Genomic DNA, 20059 nt, shown 5'->3' on the forward strand with positions numbered 1-20059 from the left:
CGGCCCCAGTGACCTGCAGCAGGGGACATAATCTCACACAAAGTGTGTCACACAACTGCTATCAGTGGTAATGATCAGAGTCCTCACTTAGGATTTCCCAGTCCTCAGTCTCCACAAATCACAGTTTCTTCTCACAAAGAAGTCTCACAAGAAGTTCTCACAGGACGTCTGTTCTGTTCTGTCAATTTGGCAGTGTCTTTTCGGGCAACTCAGACTATGTCAAAGTGCCACCAACAAATGTTTACCCTGACATGCATAAAATTACAAAACATTTTTCATGCACACGTCAGTTCATCTAAGTAGAACACACCATGAAATGACACCTACAGTTAGATGGTTCTGTAAAAAATAAGAAAAAAAAAAAACTGGGAAAGTGTGGACACGCATTTCAGAAATTGCTTGGGTAAAAATGTTCAGGAAAAGGCATTCCAAGTGCAGATGCCTGTGAAATGATGATTAAGTAAAAATACTGATCATTTTGAGAGAGCTGTGGCAGGTTCTCTTTAAGGAATCCTTTTCAACACCTCATCCGATTCTGTTTCGCAGCCCTGCTGTTGACATTCCTCTCCAGCAAAGAGAAGCTTTTAAGCTGAGTGACGGCAATTGGTGGGAGGTTTTGTAAACTGGGCTTGTGATTGGTGCGCAGCGAGAGTGACCACGTTCACAGGGTAGAGTGGTGGAGGACAGGGCCTCCATTGAGCTGTGGGAGACATATTGTCATTACACCCACTGTGTTGATGGTATCTGTCAAGGGTATCTCTCAGGTGTCACTTTTACTTATTTTTCCTCCAATCTCATATGGTTTAAATAAGCCTCTTGATGTTTCACCTTAGGGTTTGGTAGCCAAGAACAAGACATACAAACATGAAAATGCACACGGTTGCATGGACGTTTGAATGTCCGTGGATCTGTACATTGGCAGCATTTTGCACGGACGCTATTGCTCATGAGGGAATAGATAGGATTGTGTGCCTCAGACTACCATTTTGTTTCGTCAGCCTGTAGATCCGACCTGAATCCAGGGTTAAATCTGGAGGTGATTTGAGGGATAACTGCCAGCATTCAGTACCAGGGACATGTTTCTGCTGCAGGTAATGCATAAAGATGCCCTGCTCCTGCTGACTGTAAGGATGCCATCTTTCGAGAGTGAGAGCTGTTATCCCCTCTCCTGGATCTTCTATTTAGGTGGGTTTTTATCTACCAGGATGGAGGATGCAAACTTCTTACTTTATTTTCCCAGCCTCGTACAATCACAAGCGGCCTTTACGGCCACTCTGACCCAACTAGTTTATCGAACTCGAGTTCAAAAGTTACTTCAAGTTTCCGAAATTCGGTACTTGAAAAGAAATTCCTTAGTGAAGAAATCCCGACAGAAAAATCACACGGGGTCAAAAGCTCACGCAACAGATTTCCAACCAAAAACCTTCCCTGGGGTTGAATTTCTTATAAAACATTAATGAATGCTCATAAGAAAGCAGCCAGGGTCATCCGATCTGACTGAGAAATTGCACACAGGGGTACAATACGCACTGATGAAGTTGCATTGGACAGTATCGTTCTCAATATGGCAACACAGCCTTCCCTCTTTATTAACATATTTACAATAATTTTTAAGGGTAAGCATCAAAATTCCATATATAAATAACCTATAATGCATTAACTATGCTCTATGTTTTTGAGCAAAAGACATTCTAAAGCATTACCTTCGCCACAAATAATATGACTCTTATTGCGGTGAATAAGGTGTTGCTTTAGCACCATATTGGACTTAGAAAGCAAAGCTGTGTAGGAAAAGGTGGGTGACTGTAACTGCCAGGTGACAATGCCTGTCTATGAACGTCAGACTTGCTGATCTTCATATGACCTGGATGGCTCAGCCTCTCTGAACCTGCTACGACTTCATCCAGATAGACGTATACAGATCTGCACAGACCCGGCTCAGAATCGACCCACTGTAAATGAATACAATGCCTTCGGCTGTCACGGTCTCGTGTTCATTTAGTCACGCTATTCATTACTTCGCGCGTTGCAATTCGCTGCTCAGCAAACAAAAAATCAAACCACGCAGGTAAACAGTTCCTGTGAGGCTTCAAACTGGATTCGACCCCTGCTCATGTGCATCGTCAGTGAATACCACAAAATGTCAATAGTTCTTGGGTGAAGAACTATTTCTCAGGAAAATTTTTAAAAATATTAACTTGTTGAGAAAAGTCACCTACAACAGTCTATACCTGTAAATTGTACTTGGAAGATTACAATGTCTATACTTTGACATTTCCATTAGCGACTCACCATCTCAGTAAGAGGGCCTTCTCCCCCCAGGTCACCAGATTCCTCCCCACTGTCCTGCTCTACATTTCAGGAGTTGTCACATCCTATCCAGCTTTAAGAGTCTAAAAAAAACATGCCATTTCCCCAGGTTCAGTCACAATGCAACTGGTGACTTGCCTGACATTATTAACACGGGTTTCTGCATCTAGGGTCTTTGTCGTGGGCTCAGACACGCATCTTTATTTTTAATTTACCTTTTTAGAAGTTTATTTTTACACTGCCCTACCAAAAGTATGCAAGTTGAACTCTGCAAGGGAGGAATTATCCACCAGTGGACTGAGTTAGGCCTGGCCTAAGGCACTCAATGCAGCTTGTGCTGCGGGATAAACAAGTCTAATTCTGTGTCATTTCTATATAGCAAAGTATTTTTCTGTGTAGCACAAGCAAACCATAATGAACTCTTCGTTAATCTAATTTAACAGTAACTGTATCCTGCACTGTTCTGGAAGAGATTATCAGAATGATAAACAGTGTATGGCACGTTAAATAAAAATTACTGAATATATTTTCCAAGGAAAATAACTGTCCACAAAACAGACAGCTGGGTGTTTTCTGGTTTTTCACACCCCTTCGCAAGATGCTCCCAACAGTCATTGCGCATTTGATTAATACTGTCAGGCTAAAACTGTCAATCACGGGGGAAACAAGTAACGGTGTCAAATCGCGGCTCGCCTCATTCATCTTCTCTCATTCCTTGAGACAGAGGACGAGGATGGCCGCACGCGTGAATTCAGCAAGGACCATGTAGCACAACAGATGTCGCCGCTCACTTCAGGCATTACCATAAAGAGCTTTATGAAATTGCACAGTTCGCCGAGAGAGACCAAGCATAAAATTGGCTTTGAGACCATCTTGTTTTAATATTCACTTTATTCTCACAACAGATTACATTTATATGGTGTCAAATTTTGTGAAGAGCAGAGGAAACCATCTTTTCTATTTTCCAGGCTTATGCTGTTAGACATCTTGCATTTGGGACGCCGGCGAAATTCATTAAAAACCTCCAGGGATTTAATAATAAAAAAAAGAAGGTCAAAAAAACAAAACCTTTTTATTAATGACCGAAGCGTTTTCTGCAGCTGGTCTGATGCTGGAATTGTGGCTTCAAAGAACTCAAGTCAGAACTACTGCTGCCAGCAAACGCTGACCTCGATCGAATCTCCCGTGTTAAGGGAAATCCTTATCCAATCCAAAAAACAAAGTCCCTGCCATATCAACCCAACGCTGAACCGAATAGCACAAGGTGACTCGGCTAATTTTACTGACTCCAAGGGTAAGTGTGATGTACACGGTCATAAAGGACACTCCACTTTACCATTCATTAAATTTTCCTTTACATCAGATATGAATGCTGTCATGTGTACAACACGAGCGAAGTCACAAGTCCTAGACAACCGTACAAAGTGAAAATAATCATTTTTGGGCCTCAATACGAGATTACGTTTTTATTTAAAACATTTAAAAAAATTATTTAAAAGATGAGGAGCCCTCGGGAATGTACTGTAAGGAGGCTTGAAAAGAACACTGTCAAAAATAAAATAAAAATTACAAGATCCTTTAATTGATACCCACAAATTATAATTCAGAACCCTCGATTTACAAATAGGCACATTGGTACTTAGTGCCCTCAAATTAATCATTACAATCCTCTACATACTAATAGATACACCTGTACCGTCAAATTACTGATTTGAACCCTCAAATGAATATGAAAACTCAAACCCATAACTTGAACCCTAAAATTACAACTTCAAACCATTCATTAGTTTGAACTCTCCATTAATTAATTCATACCCTTGAATTATGTGAACAATAAAAAAATTTGACTCCTGATTTAGTCATTTGAGGTAACAAATTTAGAGTTTAAGTTGGCAATGCAAGTATATATGAATTCTGAACTTAAGGATAGAACATTAGTTGAACATACACATTAGAAAATGATTTTTTTTGGGGGGGGACTGCACCCTTCTTGGGTGGTCCGAAGGAATGACACAGAGGTACACAATCCTGGAGCTACTCTCACCATAGTTCTCCTCTGGGGCGACGTTTCAGCATTATGCTATACAGTTAATACCGCAATCTGCAAATATATTACTTTAAAAGCCCGGTTCTCCACAGAACGTGGTGCCGAGCCGACGGGTCTCAAATGACACACCTGTGGCGCCCCCTACAGGTGGGCATAGCCTGGCTGGTTCCAAAACCAATTGCTTGTCTATCATCCTGGTGATTCTGTGTTTACACATGGACCGCACAGCTTCAGACTTCACACAGTTCATTAGTGCTGGCTACGTTGTGAGTGACACTGTTCTTACAGGATAACAGAACCAATTGTCCAACATAACAAAAACCAGTATACTGTCATAGAAAACATAATAAATAAAAACGTAAAAATCCTTTCATTTTTTTCTCCGATTTCCATAATTTTTGTAATAAATTGTCACGGGACATGCAAGGCAAGTGACTTTTTGCTGTATGCCTCTGAGATCCACTAGATAGACAGAATGCATAGATAACGTTTCATTAACATCTAGATACATTACAGCTAATTGGCCTAACCACAGTAAAAATAAAATCTCAACAATATGGGTCTTAGCGTTTTTTTTTTTTTTTGCAGTTTTTTTTTTTTGTTTGTAGTTTTTTCATTTCTGATCATCCACAACACGTACATCGATACTTTACACTTTGGCCAGAAGAAAGTGTTTCAACAAATATCTTTCAAGGCTTTCAAGACAAGAGAAATAAGAGAAAATAAAAATGGCTTATAAAGTGATAAATGTATGCAAAATTTTATATATAGATCTGTACACGTGGCTTTCTCCCACTGTTACACCTTTCAACTTCCTGTAAAAAAATCACTGCTGGTTGAACAACAAGAATAGGAGAGAGTGCAAGGACATTTATGAGAGACAAGGTGGCATTACTGTCCAACATGCACAGGAGCAAGGAGACGACGGTCGAACCTTCAGGCTCTTGCTATCGGTATTTTTTCACTTCGTAGGTTTGATGTAAATCCAGTGCGCCTTGATTTAGGGTATCGTCTCCTGGATGAGCTGGCACCCCATCCCTCATCCACACCCGCCCCCCTCCCTTCCACAAAATTCACAACGACACACTGGTGTCACATTACCAAGATAGTTCCAAAGAGCACGTTGTCCGCCTTAAAATTCAAATCGTCCAGTCTGTGGAGTTTCAAGCTGCAGCGGTGAGATTAAATAAAATAAAATAAAATAAAATAAAATAGTCAGAAATTAAAACAGAAGTCACATTCTTTTTTTTTTATCTTCAAACGTTCCCCAGCCTTCGGGTTTTTTGTCTCCTGCCTTTCTGAACGCGGAGCCGTCGGGGTTACGGGTGAAAGCAGCTCCGCTCTCTCACACCTGAGCCTCTTTGTGCTGTGAGGATGGGGTGGTTTCCAAAATAAAAAAATAAAAAATTAAACGAAGAACAGAACAGTGCATCCACCTTCAAAGGAGCGTTGTCTCTGTTTCGGGGGCTTAAAAGAATAAGAAGTGGGCGGGGGTGCGGGAATGGGGGGGTGGGGGGGGGGGGGGGGGGATACACCCAGCGTTTCTGTGGATGAATGGCTTCAGTCAGTTTTAGCTCTCTCAGATATGGCTCTTGGCTGTCTATTTCAGCGCTAATAAAGGCAAGGGATGAGAAGCGCGGAGCACTCCGGAGCACAGTTGGTTTTAGACGAAGATCACCAATATGGCACGAAAGGATGACTGTGTTGGCTGCGCTCCGGATCAGAAAAACACAAAAGCAGACATCAAAGAACGAACGTTAAAAAAAAAAAAAAAAGTGGGGTGTTCGTGCTTCTTTCGGGCTGTGAAGCTGCAAATCCGTCGCTATGGAAACACATTTGTTTAAAAAAAAATAAAATTAAATAACAACCTCGTCATGCACTTCCTCGGTTTGACACACGGTAGATGCTGGGCGTGGCTGGTTTGGGGGCGGGGGCGTGGCCAGGCATGCTGTGGGCCGCACGCGGGTGACGGGAGAAAGCGCGGTGGGTGGGGAGGGTCGATGGACGCGTGGGGGCATGGGGGGGGGGGGCTCGCCCTTGTCTCCTCGCCGTCGCTCGAATCGCGCTTCGCGGTCGTCTCGTAGAATTCTTTGTACTGTTTGCCCGTCGCCGTTTCCCCTCCTCCCACCCCCCCCACCCCGTTTGCGCTGTAGTGTGATGCAAGGCTTGTACGTTATTTATTATTATTGTTATTATTATTCTTATTACTGACTTTTTTTTGCTCTGCTAACGATCACTACTGGGGGAGTTCGCCCACTGGCCTTTTCTGTTTCAAAGTGTCAATGAGGGACTGAACGCCCCGCTTCACACTGGTGGTCACCCGCCGAGTCACAGAGTCCGGGGGCGGGGAGGACGAGCAGGCTTTCTGGGAAGGGGGCCGGGCCACCAGACACTTCTGGTATCGCAACTGGAGAGGAAAAAAAGAGAGAGAACGAGACAGGGAGAGAGAGAGAGAGAGGGGCAAAATGAGGAGAGGGAGACTTCATCCATCATCATAATCTATCCATACAAATTTAAAAGTTGACAGAGGGACCAGTAAAAGTATTACTACTGTTGTAACATGCATATAAACCACCACCGTAACATTCTGACAAGGACTGTGTTCTTACTGCACAATTCAACTTTATAACACCCTGACCACTGTTATGGCATATATAAACTAACACTGTTAAAAACATTTACCACTGCCGTAATAGTCTTGCAAACCACATTTGTAACACTCCTAAGATTGCTGGAGCGTACACACAAAGTGCAACCGTATATAACCGTATATAAGCTTAACGGTAAGGTAAAAGTCAAGCCCATTATGTAAAACACTTTCCATTACTGTACAGTAACATTCTGAAACTTGTAAGACGCTTACCAACTCTAAAGCATTCCAGCCACTTCTGCAACACACTTAGCAGTAATAAAACATCCTTACAAACCACTTTTAGCGCCCTTAGCATCGCTGCAGCCTTATATACGAGGCTTCTGCGCTATCCTGAGGGGGGGAGGGGGAGCGGTTTGGAGACGGGTTGGTCTGGCCTCTCTCACCATGCACGCGGCCTGCACGGCCTCGGAGACGCTCCCGGCGTTGGGCTCGCACCAGAAGACGTGGCACTCGAAGTGCTGGCTCCCCGAGTCCATGATGAAGGCGAAGGTGTGCACGTCGCGGCCGACGCCCATGAAGGACAGGAAGCGCACCCGGCACTCCATCAGCACCTCCTCGTCCTCCTGCTGCCGCGCGCATCACCACAGGGAGAGGAAGACCCTCAGAGGAACGTCGCACTCTTCGCTTTGACACCCAGTACAACTGCGACCGTCCCTCATGTAGTACCACATCAGAGCTGTACTACATGCTACCGAGCAACAAGCCAGAACACTTAATTATCCCTTGTACTGAAGTACTCCATTCCCTGATGTAGGCCTAGTACAACTCCGAAGCGTTATTCTTTGACACAGTTGACTGCATAGTGCTATTATTTGATGGCACTGACTGCTTCAGTCATTTCAGAAGTTCACATTTCATTCACAGACATTTTTAATACTTCACAGCGATAAACTGAGCGATTAACTTTTATAGATTCAGACATACATCATTGCTGCGTCAATTAATCAAACAAAAGACATGAAATGGGTGGACATTTCATAGGTAATCTTACAATAATATGTCCTTTTGTTATGACACAATAACATCTAATAACCTATAATAATCAGACCAGAATATCTGAGGGATGAGCAAATTTAAATGTGGAAAGCTAACTGGATGGAATCAGAAATCTTCAGTTTAACACCCTAACACCTGTTGCCTGAGAGGAGTCTCTGAACTGCGGTGGTTAGCATCTCCGCATTAAAGCTTGTGACCCTCCAACCCCACAGGGGGACAAGTCCAGGAGTCAGTAAGTAAAAGTCCTGCCATGTGTTTCTTCCACCCATGGACTCAGCCAGCTGATTTCACTAATTAGTTCTACCTCCTGGCTTACGAATTATGCTAATAATCCAGGTGAATAGGACAAAATACTGGGGAGGACTTTCACTTTCTGAACCTGGACTTTCCACCTCAGGCATCAATGGCGACGTTTCGGCGCTTGCCTTGTCTTTGATGACAGTGACGGTGGCGTCAGCCACGTTGAGGATGACGGGTGTCCAATCGTCCTTCTCGGAGGAGGAGATTATGCTGTCTATGGCTCCGTTGAGCATGTCCATTCCTGTGGGTTGGAAGGGGGGGGGGGGTAGTTCAGAGAGAGGTCAGAAAGTGCCCTCAGTCAAGAGAAAAGCACAGTCCCTGTTGTGGGAAAATGCAAATTTGGCAGCTGCTTATTTTCAGCTTCGAAAATGACTCAGGTCACATGGGAGGTTTGAGGACAGGTGCAGCAGATTAGGGGTAGTGATGGGGGGGGGGGTGTATTGGGGGAGCCCTTACCTATGGGCCTGGCCACAGGCATCATTCCCAGGTACAGGACGTGGAACTTCTGCACCAGCTCTGTCTTTGGTGTGGGGAACTCTGCTGGGGGAGAGAGAGGCATCAGGCACAGTGTTTTGTCTGGAAAATGCCCTGGGAGGCAGTGATCTCATACGCCACACCAACTGAAGCTAATAATATAAAGCACCTGTATATACAACAGCCTGTGAATGAATCAATGAATGAGCTAAAATTAAACTAAAGATAGAAAACAGAACAGCAAGCTGGCAGCCTTCCCACTGTAGAGCAGAACGCCTGGCACTGTTTAAAAGAAGTTGAACCTGAAACCAGCTAAAACCCTCAGACTGTGGCGCTTGTTCGCAAGGAACCCGCGCTGAACTCACACAGTAAACATCCAGCAGCTTGAATGGAAAACAAGGAAAGTGTGTCAGCAATATGAATTCCCTGAGCCAAGCAAACAGGTCACTGACCTCCATAATTAAATTCGCACAATGCTTTTGATCTTTCGACAACAGCAACGGCCTCGTTACCTTCACAAACCACAAACTCGTTTGGAAATGGGTCAGCTTCTCTCTCCCAGTCGAAATATAACGAGGGAAGAGCCGATTCTGAAGTCAGCGAATTCCCTTTTAATTTCCTTTTAAAATGTAAAATTAAAGCCAACGGTTGCAGGCATCGCGCTTTAATTACCAGGAAAATAATGTAATTTATTCCGCACAAAAGGCCACACTAACCTTTACCGTATTTGGTGGGAATAATTTATTGCGCAACAGAATGCAGACGCGGAATGAAGATTTATAATCTAACTAAGAATAGCCTGCGTGACAGTGGTTCTGAATTAATAAAGCATTAATTCATGACCAGGCAATAATTGGCCACTAATACTGAAAGGGGATCCATAAGTGCTTATGACAGAAGAAAGATTATTTAATCAAATATTTCACACTTAACTCCACACTTAATAAGATATTTTTAGACTGTCCCTGTCTACCATGGGCCCTTGAATAAGTGCCTATATCCCCAGAGACATATAGACTACAGACATTGATCAGGACATCGGACTGCAGAATGCCCTCCTCTTTCTACATGTGCAGGCTGTTGCAGACAGCTAGCGCTAAACCACAGTTTGCGTCGAATGAGAGATAAAATTTTATAACTTCATTTTTATTTTTTATTTAGTAAAAGAATTTACAGAACGCATGGCTTTCGGATGATAAAATATATTCATAAAATCAGAATCTATCTGCATTTATTTGTACCCTCCTTTGATAACATAGGAAACATGCTTATGTAGTTTCCCATGGGCTTATAGTTACATATTCACCAGCAAATGTTGAAATTTGACAAAAACTGATCGACTTTCTTACATTGATGGTATCCATGGGATGTGGCGTTTTTTAAGTAAATATGCGTAGTTATATGTAAATATTTGACTGTATACTACAAAGAATTTATAATAATAGTGTTCTCAATGTGTAAAAACAGGATTAAACCATTGAACGTTTTATTTGGGCAAACTATATTTTTGCATGAGGATCCTATAAGAACCAAAAACAAAGGGAAGCAACAAAAAAAAAAAACATGCATAAGATTTTAATTTCATTTGATTTTACATACTAAATGCCAATTTTTTAGGTTTCCGATCATGTTTTATGCAATATGGCAAGCAACTAAATCAAATCTAAATTCAATTAAGATTGCTATTGAGCCAGAATAATGAGATTGAAGTCAGCCCACCTCACAACTGTCCATCCCAGCTATAATTACCATTTAAGATTCAGTTCAGCATTTTTTTAAAACTGGTCATAAAATACAAAATAAATTGTGAGTATATTATAATGACCAAACCCTGATCTGAATGAAATAACTCGAGAAAACACAGAGGGTTACTGAGGGTGTAGACCATTGAGCACCACAGAGGAAAATATGAATAGCATTTCCAATTCTGGGACTGTTGTGTAGCCATGATTTATGACAACATGCAATTTCCCTGCGGTGTTCACATCTGTAGTTCTGCAGTCACAAATTATGTAATAATATAATATAAAAAATAATATTTTTGTTAAATAATGTCAATGTCATGATTTTGTGATAAAAATGGCTGGTCATGACTATATTTGTTGTTCTGCTGGAACGTGCTTTAGAAGACAACTATTAAAAACAATGAAGTGCTGATTTTCGCTGCTTGATTGAATAGCATGCTAACTCAAGTACCTATTGTAAATCAAAACAAAGCTTTTTGTAGCAATGATAAAAAAGAAACAAGAATAAAAATGTTAAATTAACAATTTTTTTATGGACTGAGAAAAGAAACAAATGACGTAGCTGAAAACAGACTATTTCGAGCTCGAAATTAATTTAGAGCCCTTTATAAAACGATCGTAACTTAAAAAGAAAATGACCAGAACGTTTTGGCTTTGATGTACAAGGCTAACAGATGGCCTCTGCAGGAATGCTGGACACCTGCATTCACTGAAGCACTTTGCCCGCGGGTTTCGTTTTCAGAGAGCAAACCACGCCGGAAATAATTAAACATTCATACGATGTTCAAATTCAGGATGCTCCATCATCGCGCGACCTACTTCACCGTCCATGATGAGACGCCGTCCAAATCAGGCGCGCGAAATACGCATGGCTGCTCCGCGCAGACTATGTGGGCGTGCAGTGCATGCTGGGATTGAGATCGAGACGGAGGAAAGAGTGCCTTACCCTGGAGAGGGACGTCAGAGCCCGTTTGCAGGGAGCTGCCGGCTACAGCTTTGGCATTCTTACGCTCGGCCATAATCTGGAGGAGAGAGGAGAGAGAGAGAGAAAAAAACTGAACAATGAACTTGAATTTAGTGCAAGAGTTGGAGTTCAGGCGGTTGGATTTCCCATGGTGCACCTGTATTGTGAGGACAAATGATGGCTGGAGGACATGGGGCGCATTGTGCTGTGCTCTGCGTGTGTGTGTGTGTGTGTGGTGTGTGCCTGTGTCTGTGTGAGGTGCGTGTGTTCATGCACACTTCACAAAGGGATCCCTTGAGCATTTTATAACTATTCTTGTTCCATTATTACCTTGGCTGTTAATACTACACCTGCAGTTTTTAACTATAAAATCCCAAGAAATCTTAGGCCAGGTAAAGTCTGCAGGACAGGACAATATCCCCCTCTTCATAAGATGCAACCTGCTTTTTAGACTGCAGAACGTACAATAAATCAAGGAAAGGCTTCACTGTCTGTTGACCCATTAAAACATTACAGCCTTAGTTATTTGTATAATGAGGCAGCGTGTGGACTGAAGCCAGTGACCAATGAGGAGTCCCTACTCCTCGCCTCAGTGATGCAGGCAAGGTTAGGACTGAAACTGCTACACAGCTATACTAAGAGCAAGTACCTCAGCTGCCCACATCCTATTTCACCAGAACACAAACGCGAAATGCTAAGCAGGCTACATCTCTCTCACCGCCCCCCGCAGAACAGCGAGAGCAAAAAAAAGGATTTCTGCAACGGCCCACTTTAGTGCGTCTGATGTTAATGGCAGTGAATGAATTATGGATGGCATTATTTCAAAGCTTTCTGTTTGTCGCAGCGAATTTGCATCGCCTTGCCACGCGAGAGGAAACGGCTAAATGAACACGCGCGCTCGTGGAGAGAGGCCCTGAAACTGGGAGTCCGGCAGGAACTGGTCAAAAAGTACACCAGCTCATTCGGCACTTACAACAGTGTCACAGGGGAGCGCGCTGAGACGTCAGCGAGCTGGGCACAGGACCGAGTTAGCCAATAACAGCACAGCACAGTCTCCATGGGTGGCTATGGAGCCAGGAGTTCAGGCCAGGGAGGGTAAGCTAAGTAATTCTACTGAGCCTGATGAACCTGTATAATTACATATTTTATAGTCTACGCCAGTTTTTCTGCTGTGTGAAAGATTTTGAATTCTAAATTATTTTAAAACAAGTTTTTTAAATATATTTCTAAGACTACATATATATATATATATATATATATATATATAAGACAAAACGTGTAATTAGTCTCCCAGTCGGGAATTAAACAAAATTATTTCTTTAGAAATGCAACTTCCTGGTAAAGGTGGAAGTCCAACATGATGTCTCGGAACCATCAATCTTATCGAGTCCTAGCCAGTGAAAACCCGACACACATCCTAAGTCCAAAAAAAGTAATGTGTCTCTGCTGGAAAACCTCGTATGATACTACATTAGCGTATGAAGGGACGAGGCGGGCGTGGCCTCGAAAGGAACGTGCCGGGGACGTCGGCGGCTTTTGCCGGACGCCCGGGCCGCACGTCGTTCAGAATGCACCGCGGACATCGCGGTACAGCTCGGACCTGGGCGCAGCGTATCCCTCCGGAGATCTGGCCCTGTTCCCCTTATCGGAGCCGATGACGCACGGGGCGGCTGCATCCAGGACGGAGATAACGGGCCGCTCTTTCAGGGGATCGTGACCGCTTTACGCTCACCGCGCCAATCTGCCCTTATCTGCTCTTCTCCCTTTAAACTGACCCCCGAGGGAATCGACAAAAATAAGACGTCCAACAAATGCCAGGTTCGCCCGAGCAATTTTCTACAATTGATAAAATGCCCAGGAGAGATTATTTGTAAGGTACTGTGACATCAAATAAACCTTTCATGTGACATGAAATAAACAAAAATTTTTTTTCAAAAAAAGGACTCGCTAGAATTGATTTCGTTTTTCTGACCTGACTGCTGCACGAACTCTGAGGTTTTACCATGAGGAAAACGGCTGTGTAAAATGGAAGACAAAGGAACGCACCTTGGAACAGATTTCGTGAAGACTTGTGGCGATGGCTTTTGCAGGGGTGTCACATCGGAACACATGACATTTTAGTATCCGGGTGTCTTTGTCTCTCGCTACATAGGCAAAATCCCTGAAAGAAAAGAGAAAAAAAAACAGAACATAATGGCAAATCCAGACATTCGAATTAACCTTTGAAATGTGAAGAAATGGAAAAGGAGACGGAAAAGAATATTGCTAGCTGCCCAGATTGATTCCCCCCCAGAGACTTTCAATAATGTATACTTTCATCAGTTCTAAAATGGGTCTTGACGTCGTCACCTCACGTCAAGCTGCTCTAGCGTTCTGCTGGGTGACAGACAGGTAGCAGTGCATTCTGGGAATTTCCACAAAGGCCACACTGGGCTTTCAGGAATAGGGCGTCGACTTTCACAGAGAAAGAAATACATAGAACACAAAGATTTGTATCGACATTCAGTTTTTTAAGAGAGAAGTGAGCTTTCCCCACAGTTACTTTATACTTCACTTCAATAAGGGACTTTATTTTCTTTGTGATCTAACAGAAATTACTAAAATTGAATGAATAAATAACCCATTCAGTCTCTGTAAACCGCCTCAGAGGCGAAAACCAACAGAATATTGCACAAAAAGACACTACCTTGGGAAATCACATATAGGCTAACGGCACGCGAGAAGAATATTGGATAATAAATTTCTTTAAAAGTCAACATGTCAGTGCAACAGCCACAGCTGGTGGAGCTGGACGGGAAACGTTGCAATGTGAACCGTCAGAGAATGGGAATAATGTAAACCGCCAAACACGTTCAAGCCCTGCCAAAGACTCCCACCAACCCGGTGGTGACAGGCAATAGAATTTCTGCACCATAGGCTGCGCCTTCGGGGGGGGGGGGAGGGTTTGAACAGAAACAGCGCGTAAATCTGTGACGTTCTGCTGCTCTTCTGTGATTGGGCCACGCGGGAGGGTAACGCGAGACAAACCACGGCTGTGATTTGCACGTCCAAGGAAACCACGGTAACGTCCTGGAAACACTGCATGCGTCCTAACAAAAAAACCTCCGGATCAATCTCATGAGCTCAGGACAGCCCACAGGATGATATCACATTGATCTGACATTGACAATGACAACAGTAGATAATCGGGAGAAAAGGGATTGGGAAATGAGGAAATAAATAACAAAAAGGCCTCACAACAGAAAGAACCCGATAGTACCCATGGCCCCAAGACTAGTAAGACAGTAACAAGACCTGTAGGTTCAAAAAAGAAAGCGGGCAAGAACAGAAAGAAGGTAAGAATGGTCTGTCTGTTTGGATTCCATTAGAGCTCGGCGTCCAGCAGCAAGCCCTGACGAATGACACACTGTTTGCAAGGGGAGCCTCTGTGTTTATGAGTCAATTAGCTGCCTGTCTCCCCTGGTTAATTGAGCAGGCACATTCCGATCAATATCCATAGGCCTGCAATCCAGGAGACTTTGAGAAGCGTGTGGGGGGGGGGGTTTGCATTCAATGCGAGTGCGCTATGGGGTTACCTGCAACAGCTTCTACCCCCCGGCTGATCGAACAGCCTATTAACACTAATATTATGCTAACACGTCTCTAGCTACATCCATTTTATACTAATATGGAAAAACAGACACAAAGGAACAGCACATACATATTTATAATCACAAGGGGAAAAAAACACCTTGAGACATAGCATATGCGGTGTTGCTATGAGGTGTAGGGGTTAGACGCGTTTGCGGTTTTAGAGACTTAATCATTTCTCTCATTTGATGAGCGGACTGAAAATTAAGACTCCCCTGCACAGGAGCCAACAGTCCACTGCACGTGCTGTGTGTCTTCTTAATTATTGAAAAACAAACTGCCAAAATCATCTATTTAAGATGCTAGCAGTGTTACTAAAAATGTATTCCTCTGGACAAATTGAATGAATTCAGAGGATGTGTTATTTTAACACATGCTAATCAATTAAAATGTCAATGACAAAAAAATGAAAGTTGAAAACAAGGGCCAGCATACTGGATGCAGTAAATAATCCCTTCCTGTAACAAATGGTGAATGAGTGCTCCACCAAAATTTTTTTTTTAAAATAGGTGAATTTGCAAGTAACATCTGCTTTATGTTTTGATGCTAGACTGAAGGTAAGATGCATTTAAACAGTTTCCTCCTGTGGGAAAAATATTTTTTAAGCAGGTACAAATTTCCCTGCCCTTTCTGAAAATATACTGCAAGAAGGTAACACTCCATTAAACTGCCTCAGAGTGTTTCAATGAGGGTTTAAAAAAAAAAAAACATAAGTAAAATTCTACAAGCAAACTTTCTTCAAATATTAAAATATTAACAGTATGCAGAATAAATGCATATAGATTTGTAATGATTTTCCTTTGAAAAAAACATGGCATCATGTTAGGTCAAAACACAAAACACAAGGTCAATGCATTAAAAAAAACTAAATATAAGAATGCAAATGCTTGCTGATCAATGTTTGCAATGCAAAAATGCGAAAGCATCGATGAAAACCCAATAGAAATGCACTGCGCAAAATTATTACACAAAATTACCCAGTGCCCTGAATGACTGTTTGTGTGTTTGCTGCATTTCAATGGACATGCCTTCGGTTTTGATTGCAAGACTGAAGACTGTGATTGGATCAATGAAGAGGAGCCTAAGGCAGTCTTTCTCTCCTACCGTGAAAGCAATCCAACTCCTGCTGCTCTGTGACCACACGCTGGAAGCAGCATGTTCAAAATATCAACCAAACATAACATTCATAAAAGGGACAATTATAGCTGAAGAAACAGGTCTCCGTAGCTGTTATATACAGCAGGCACCAGGCTGCCAAAACCTAGGGCGCTGGACACAGGGCCGATTAGCCACTGCTCATTCAGGGGTCCAGCCAGATGTTGCTACTGTGCACCACTGGCATGGCTCATGGGAACAAAGAATGGCAACCCACTATCTGACTGTGGGCATTTCAAAGGGGCACACAGTAACTGAGCAGTGACTGCCAACCTTTTGTAGGTCACATAAATCCTGAGGGACACAAACTGATAACAAACATTCCCTCGCACACCTACGTGTGCTGCCACACGTCTTTCATGTCTGAGGCAAAGCTTTCCTGAATCGGGTTTCAACATGGTTGCGTGCTTATGGAAATCTGAGACTGGCACCGTGGTGTGTTAATGGAGTGGTGATGATGAGGGGGAGGGAGGATGTCGTGGACAACAAACCACAAGGAAACACTCAACGTCATAAAAAAAGAGGAAAGGGGGAAGTACGTTACCTCTCTCTGAGTCCAGGAAAGCAGTGGGAAGGAAGAGAAGGAAGAAGAGTCAGTCAGTATGGCAAAAACCCACCTTGAACCCCCAGAAATGCAGGGGAGAGGTCAGAGCTCACATTTCAATAGCTGGGAGCACGGCCTGGCTTTCCCACGGGAAGCCCCACACAGAACATTAGCGTAGCATTAGCGTAGCGTTCCGGAACGCCCGCACCTTCATCGTGTGGACAAAAGGATCGAGGGGGAGCCTACCACTTGTCCAACTACCCAAGAAAGTGAAGGGACACCGGGGAAAATCAAAGGGAGGGACTCGAAAACGAAAAATAAGCACTGCGCTACCTCTTTGTGTAACGCATGTCAACATATCCCAGCGCTTTGATCCGCTCTCAGGAAAATGGGAAAGACAATGAGAGGGAAAGGCGATGGAAATTAAAGGCTTACAGCCGAATTTCGTCGAGCCGCGCTGTGGCGCTTCAGGCGTCGTGACCTCGCGTGATCGAAAATGCAACACCTGCCGAATTGCTTCCCCCAATTTCTTTCCGAGAGAGATGGTATCGGTATATCGAATCTTGCATTCTTTTGTCTGAGAAAGAGAACCTGTGCATTGTGGAAGCTGGGATAGCTGTACCTGTCTGTTCAAAGCTCTCTGATTTCTGAGATACGCATACAATCCTATACTCAAAGTACAAAACGTATCTAATGGAAAGAGTGTTAATGGGTTCAGCTACCAGAGGTGCAAAGAACCCAGATGACATCAAATAACTTGAATACTGAATTCACCAGCCTCTTTTTAAGGTGCCGAGGTGCAGAGTTCGGTGGATTTCTTTAAGTAACAGTGAAACCGGCTTCTTCTACCACAGCTCTTCAGATAATGAGACAGCCACTTCAGTGATTTTGTCCTTTGATGAGCAGTATCAAGGGGAAGGGAGGGGTGGATGAGGGGTTTTAGGGGGGGGGGGCACTGCCATTAAACTCAAGGTCCTGGCAAAGAGAGCAAAATGACAGATTGCGCGAGGAGAACGAAGGTTATTGACAGCACCTGTGTTTTTCCCAGCGATTTGCCCCGTCACGTTTCAGACGCGTTCCCGCCATATGGACCCGCTCCTCGCTACGAGAGCGTTTTTTCCGGAGACAGGCATGAAAGCGAAGCCTCAGAACAAAACAGTACAAGAGCAACGCCGCCATTTTCCAACGCGAGCCAACAAATCCTGTGTTATTTTGTGACGGTCAGCTTAAAGAAATACTTTAAGCAATTAAGGACCTTGTAGCTGTAAATCTCTTCTGCGGTGTCTTCCCCAGGAACTATCTGTGGAAAACGGGCCAAGTAACCAATTTAAACAAATTCATCCAAACAGACACAGCTGAAAGCTCTACCATACCCTACCATAAAGTAATGCACATTAGGTTGTTATGGTTCATTAATAACTTAAATGAAACATTAAAGTTACATTAATCAGAAACCTTTCTCTTGTCTTAAGAGTCCAATGTTAGAATGCACTGCAATCAATTGCATGAACATTTTCTGAAACAGAAAATGTAACCAATTCAAAGGTAAAAAAGATTTTTAAAAATTCAAAGGAAAAAAATCCACATTACTCCAGACGCAGGAAGAGACAGCCTATGTCATTCACCTGCCTGTTTGTAGGCAGAATGGAAAGCCAATGCATTTGACAGGCTAATGCATTTGGAACAAGGTTAGGCAAAGAATCAAACAGGGAGCTGAGGAAAAAAAAATGGAACAAGAATCTAGTGAAGACATGTTCCATCAAATTACTTTTCCATTATTTTATCTCCCTCTCCCTGCCCTTAACCCAATTTCTCTCTCCCCAGGAATTGTTGCATCAGAGGAAAGAACAGCAATAGAAATTAAATAACCTAAAGTTGTGAACGGCTTCCATCTTTTCTATAACACAGATAGAGACATCCCTGTCTCCTCACCCCTTCCCCAGGAGAGCAAGCAGAGAGTGAAAGCCCACTCTCCTCCTTACATGATAAATTAAGTTGTAGCGCTCCACCCTTACGCACTTCATGCTCCACAATCAGGACAGTAACTGGGTGGTAAAGCTATCATCCATTGCCATCATTGACATCTGAAATGATTTGACAGACTATATTAATGTAGGAAGTGTCTACCATTACACATTTTTCTTCCCAAGGCATCTGTTAGACATGGACCATGTAATTATTCTCAGTCTACGCTGGTGTAATTACCAATGTCTTTCGCGTTCACAATGGCGCAAATCTTGGCACAAAGCACCGATCAAAATTCGAATTGTATTGCTGCAGGGGGGGAAGAAAAACAGTTCAGACTCCCCGAGTCCCGGTAAAAAGCAATATCATGTCAAGTCAAACTGAAATGTGTTAGAGAGATTAAACCTGTGCCTCTCCCTCCCTCTGTCTACCTGCGTCAGGGCACCTCCCTTTTTATCTCAGCATGCGCTTCATTGCCTCCCACCCACCCCCTCCCATTCTGTGAGAGTACCATGCACCCCCCCCCCCCCCCGCGCTTCTTCCTCTCCTGACGGAAGATTGTCTGCTCCCCGAACCCCATCCCTCTTCCCTCCCTGATTACAGTTTGGCTGCTCAGTGCGTCGCTCTGTGCCGTCTGACTGGCAGACAGTCAATCAGCGGAGGGCTAGCGCAAGGTGGCATCCATGTCAATTTATTCTATTTAGCGTCGGCCACACAGCCTCGCAGAGATGGACAGTATAAACAAGCCAAATAGGCCCCGTTGGTGTCCGACTTATTTCAGCAATTAAGCCTTATACAGCGTACAACAGGACACAACAGGGCTACTCAACTCCAGGTCCTGCGGGCCGCAGTGCCTGCAGGTATTTGCTCCAGCCATGCACTACACCACCTGATTTCATTCATGAGCTTACTTCCGAAACCAAGGAGGTCAAAAAATGAGTGAAATCTGGTGGTGTAGTGCATGGTTGGACATGCTGTGGCCCAGAGTACCTGGGGTTGAGTAACGCTGGGTTATACTTTGCCAAGCAGCATGTCTCTCAGCCAATGGCAGCTGATTCCACAGTTAGTGCTGTGCGGTCTGTCAGAGGCAAACTAAGTCCAATACAGATAAGGCCAAATTCACACAGATACTCCACAACGTATGAGAGAGAGAGCCCAAAACATTCCACAGATCCACATCCTCACAGTGGCACCTGTAGATTAAAAGAAAATAATAATAATACAGCAGATTGTCATGTGAAGAAAGAAATCTCAGCCAGACCAGTGCAGGATATCC

General features: G+C 43.5%; 1 protein-coding gene across 9 annotated transcripts in view; it reads right to left on the reverse strand.

The window, feature by feature from the left end:
* Positions 1 to 3183: 3183 nt before the first annotated feature.
* apbb2b (amyloid beta (A4) precursor protein-binding, family B, member 2b) overlaps positions 3184 to 20059 on the reverse strand; it is a 107190-nt gene continuing 90314 nt past the window's right edge. For 8 of the 9 annotated variants that reach the window (XM_064344393.1, XM_064344395.1, XM_064344386.1 and 5 more), the window contains 6 exons: positions 13536 to 13650; positions 11472 to 11547; positions 8763 to 8843; positions 8432 to 8547; positions 7394 to 7576; positions 3184 to 6764 (listed from right to left, as the gene is read on the reverse strand). In XM_064344393.1, coding sequence (XP_064200463.1) covers positions 6594 to 6764; positions 7394 to 7576; positions 8432 to 8547; positions 8763 to 8843; positions 11472 to 11547; positions 13536 to 13650 — 742 coding nt within the window. In that variant the 3' untranslated portion in view covers positions 3184 to 6593. The remainder of the gene's footprint in view (positions 6765 to 7393; positions 7577 to 8431; positions 8548 to 8762; positions 8844 to 11471; positions 11548 to 13535; positions 13651 to 20059) is intronic. The other variant, XM_064344394.1, reaches the window with a different exon arrangement.

The sequence above is a fragment of the Anguilla rostrata genome, chromosome 7 (assembly GCF_018555375.3).
Source record: "Anguilla rostrata isolate EN2019 chromosome 7, ASM1855537v3, whole genome shotgun sequence".
NCBI classification, from domain to species: domain Eukaryota; kingdom Metazoa; phylum Chordata; class Actinopteri; order Anguilliformes; family Anguillidae; genus Anguilla; species Anguilla rostrata.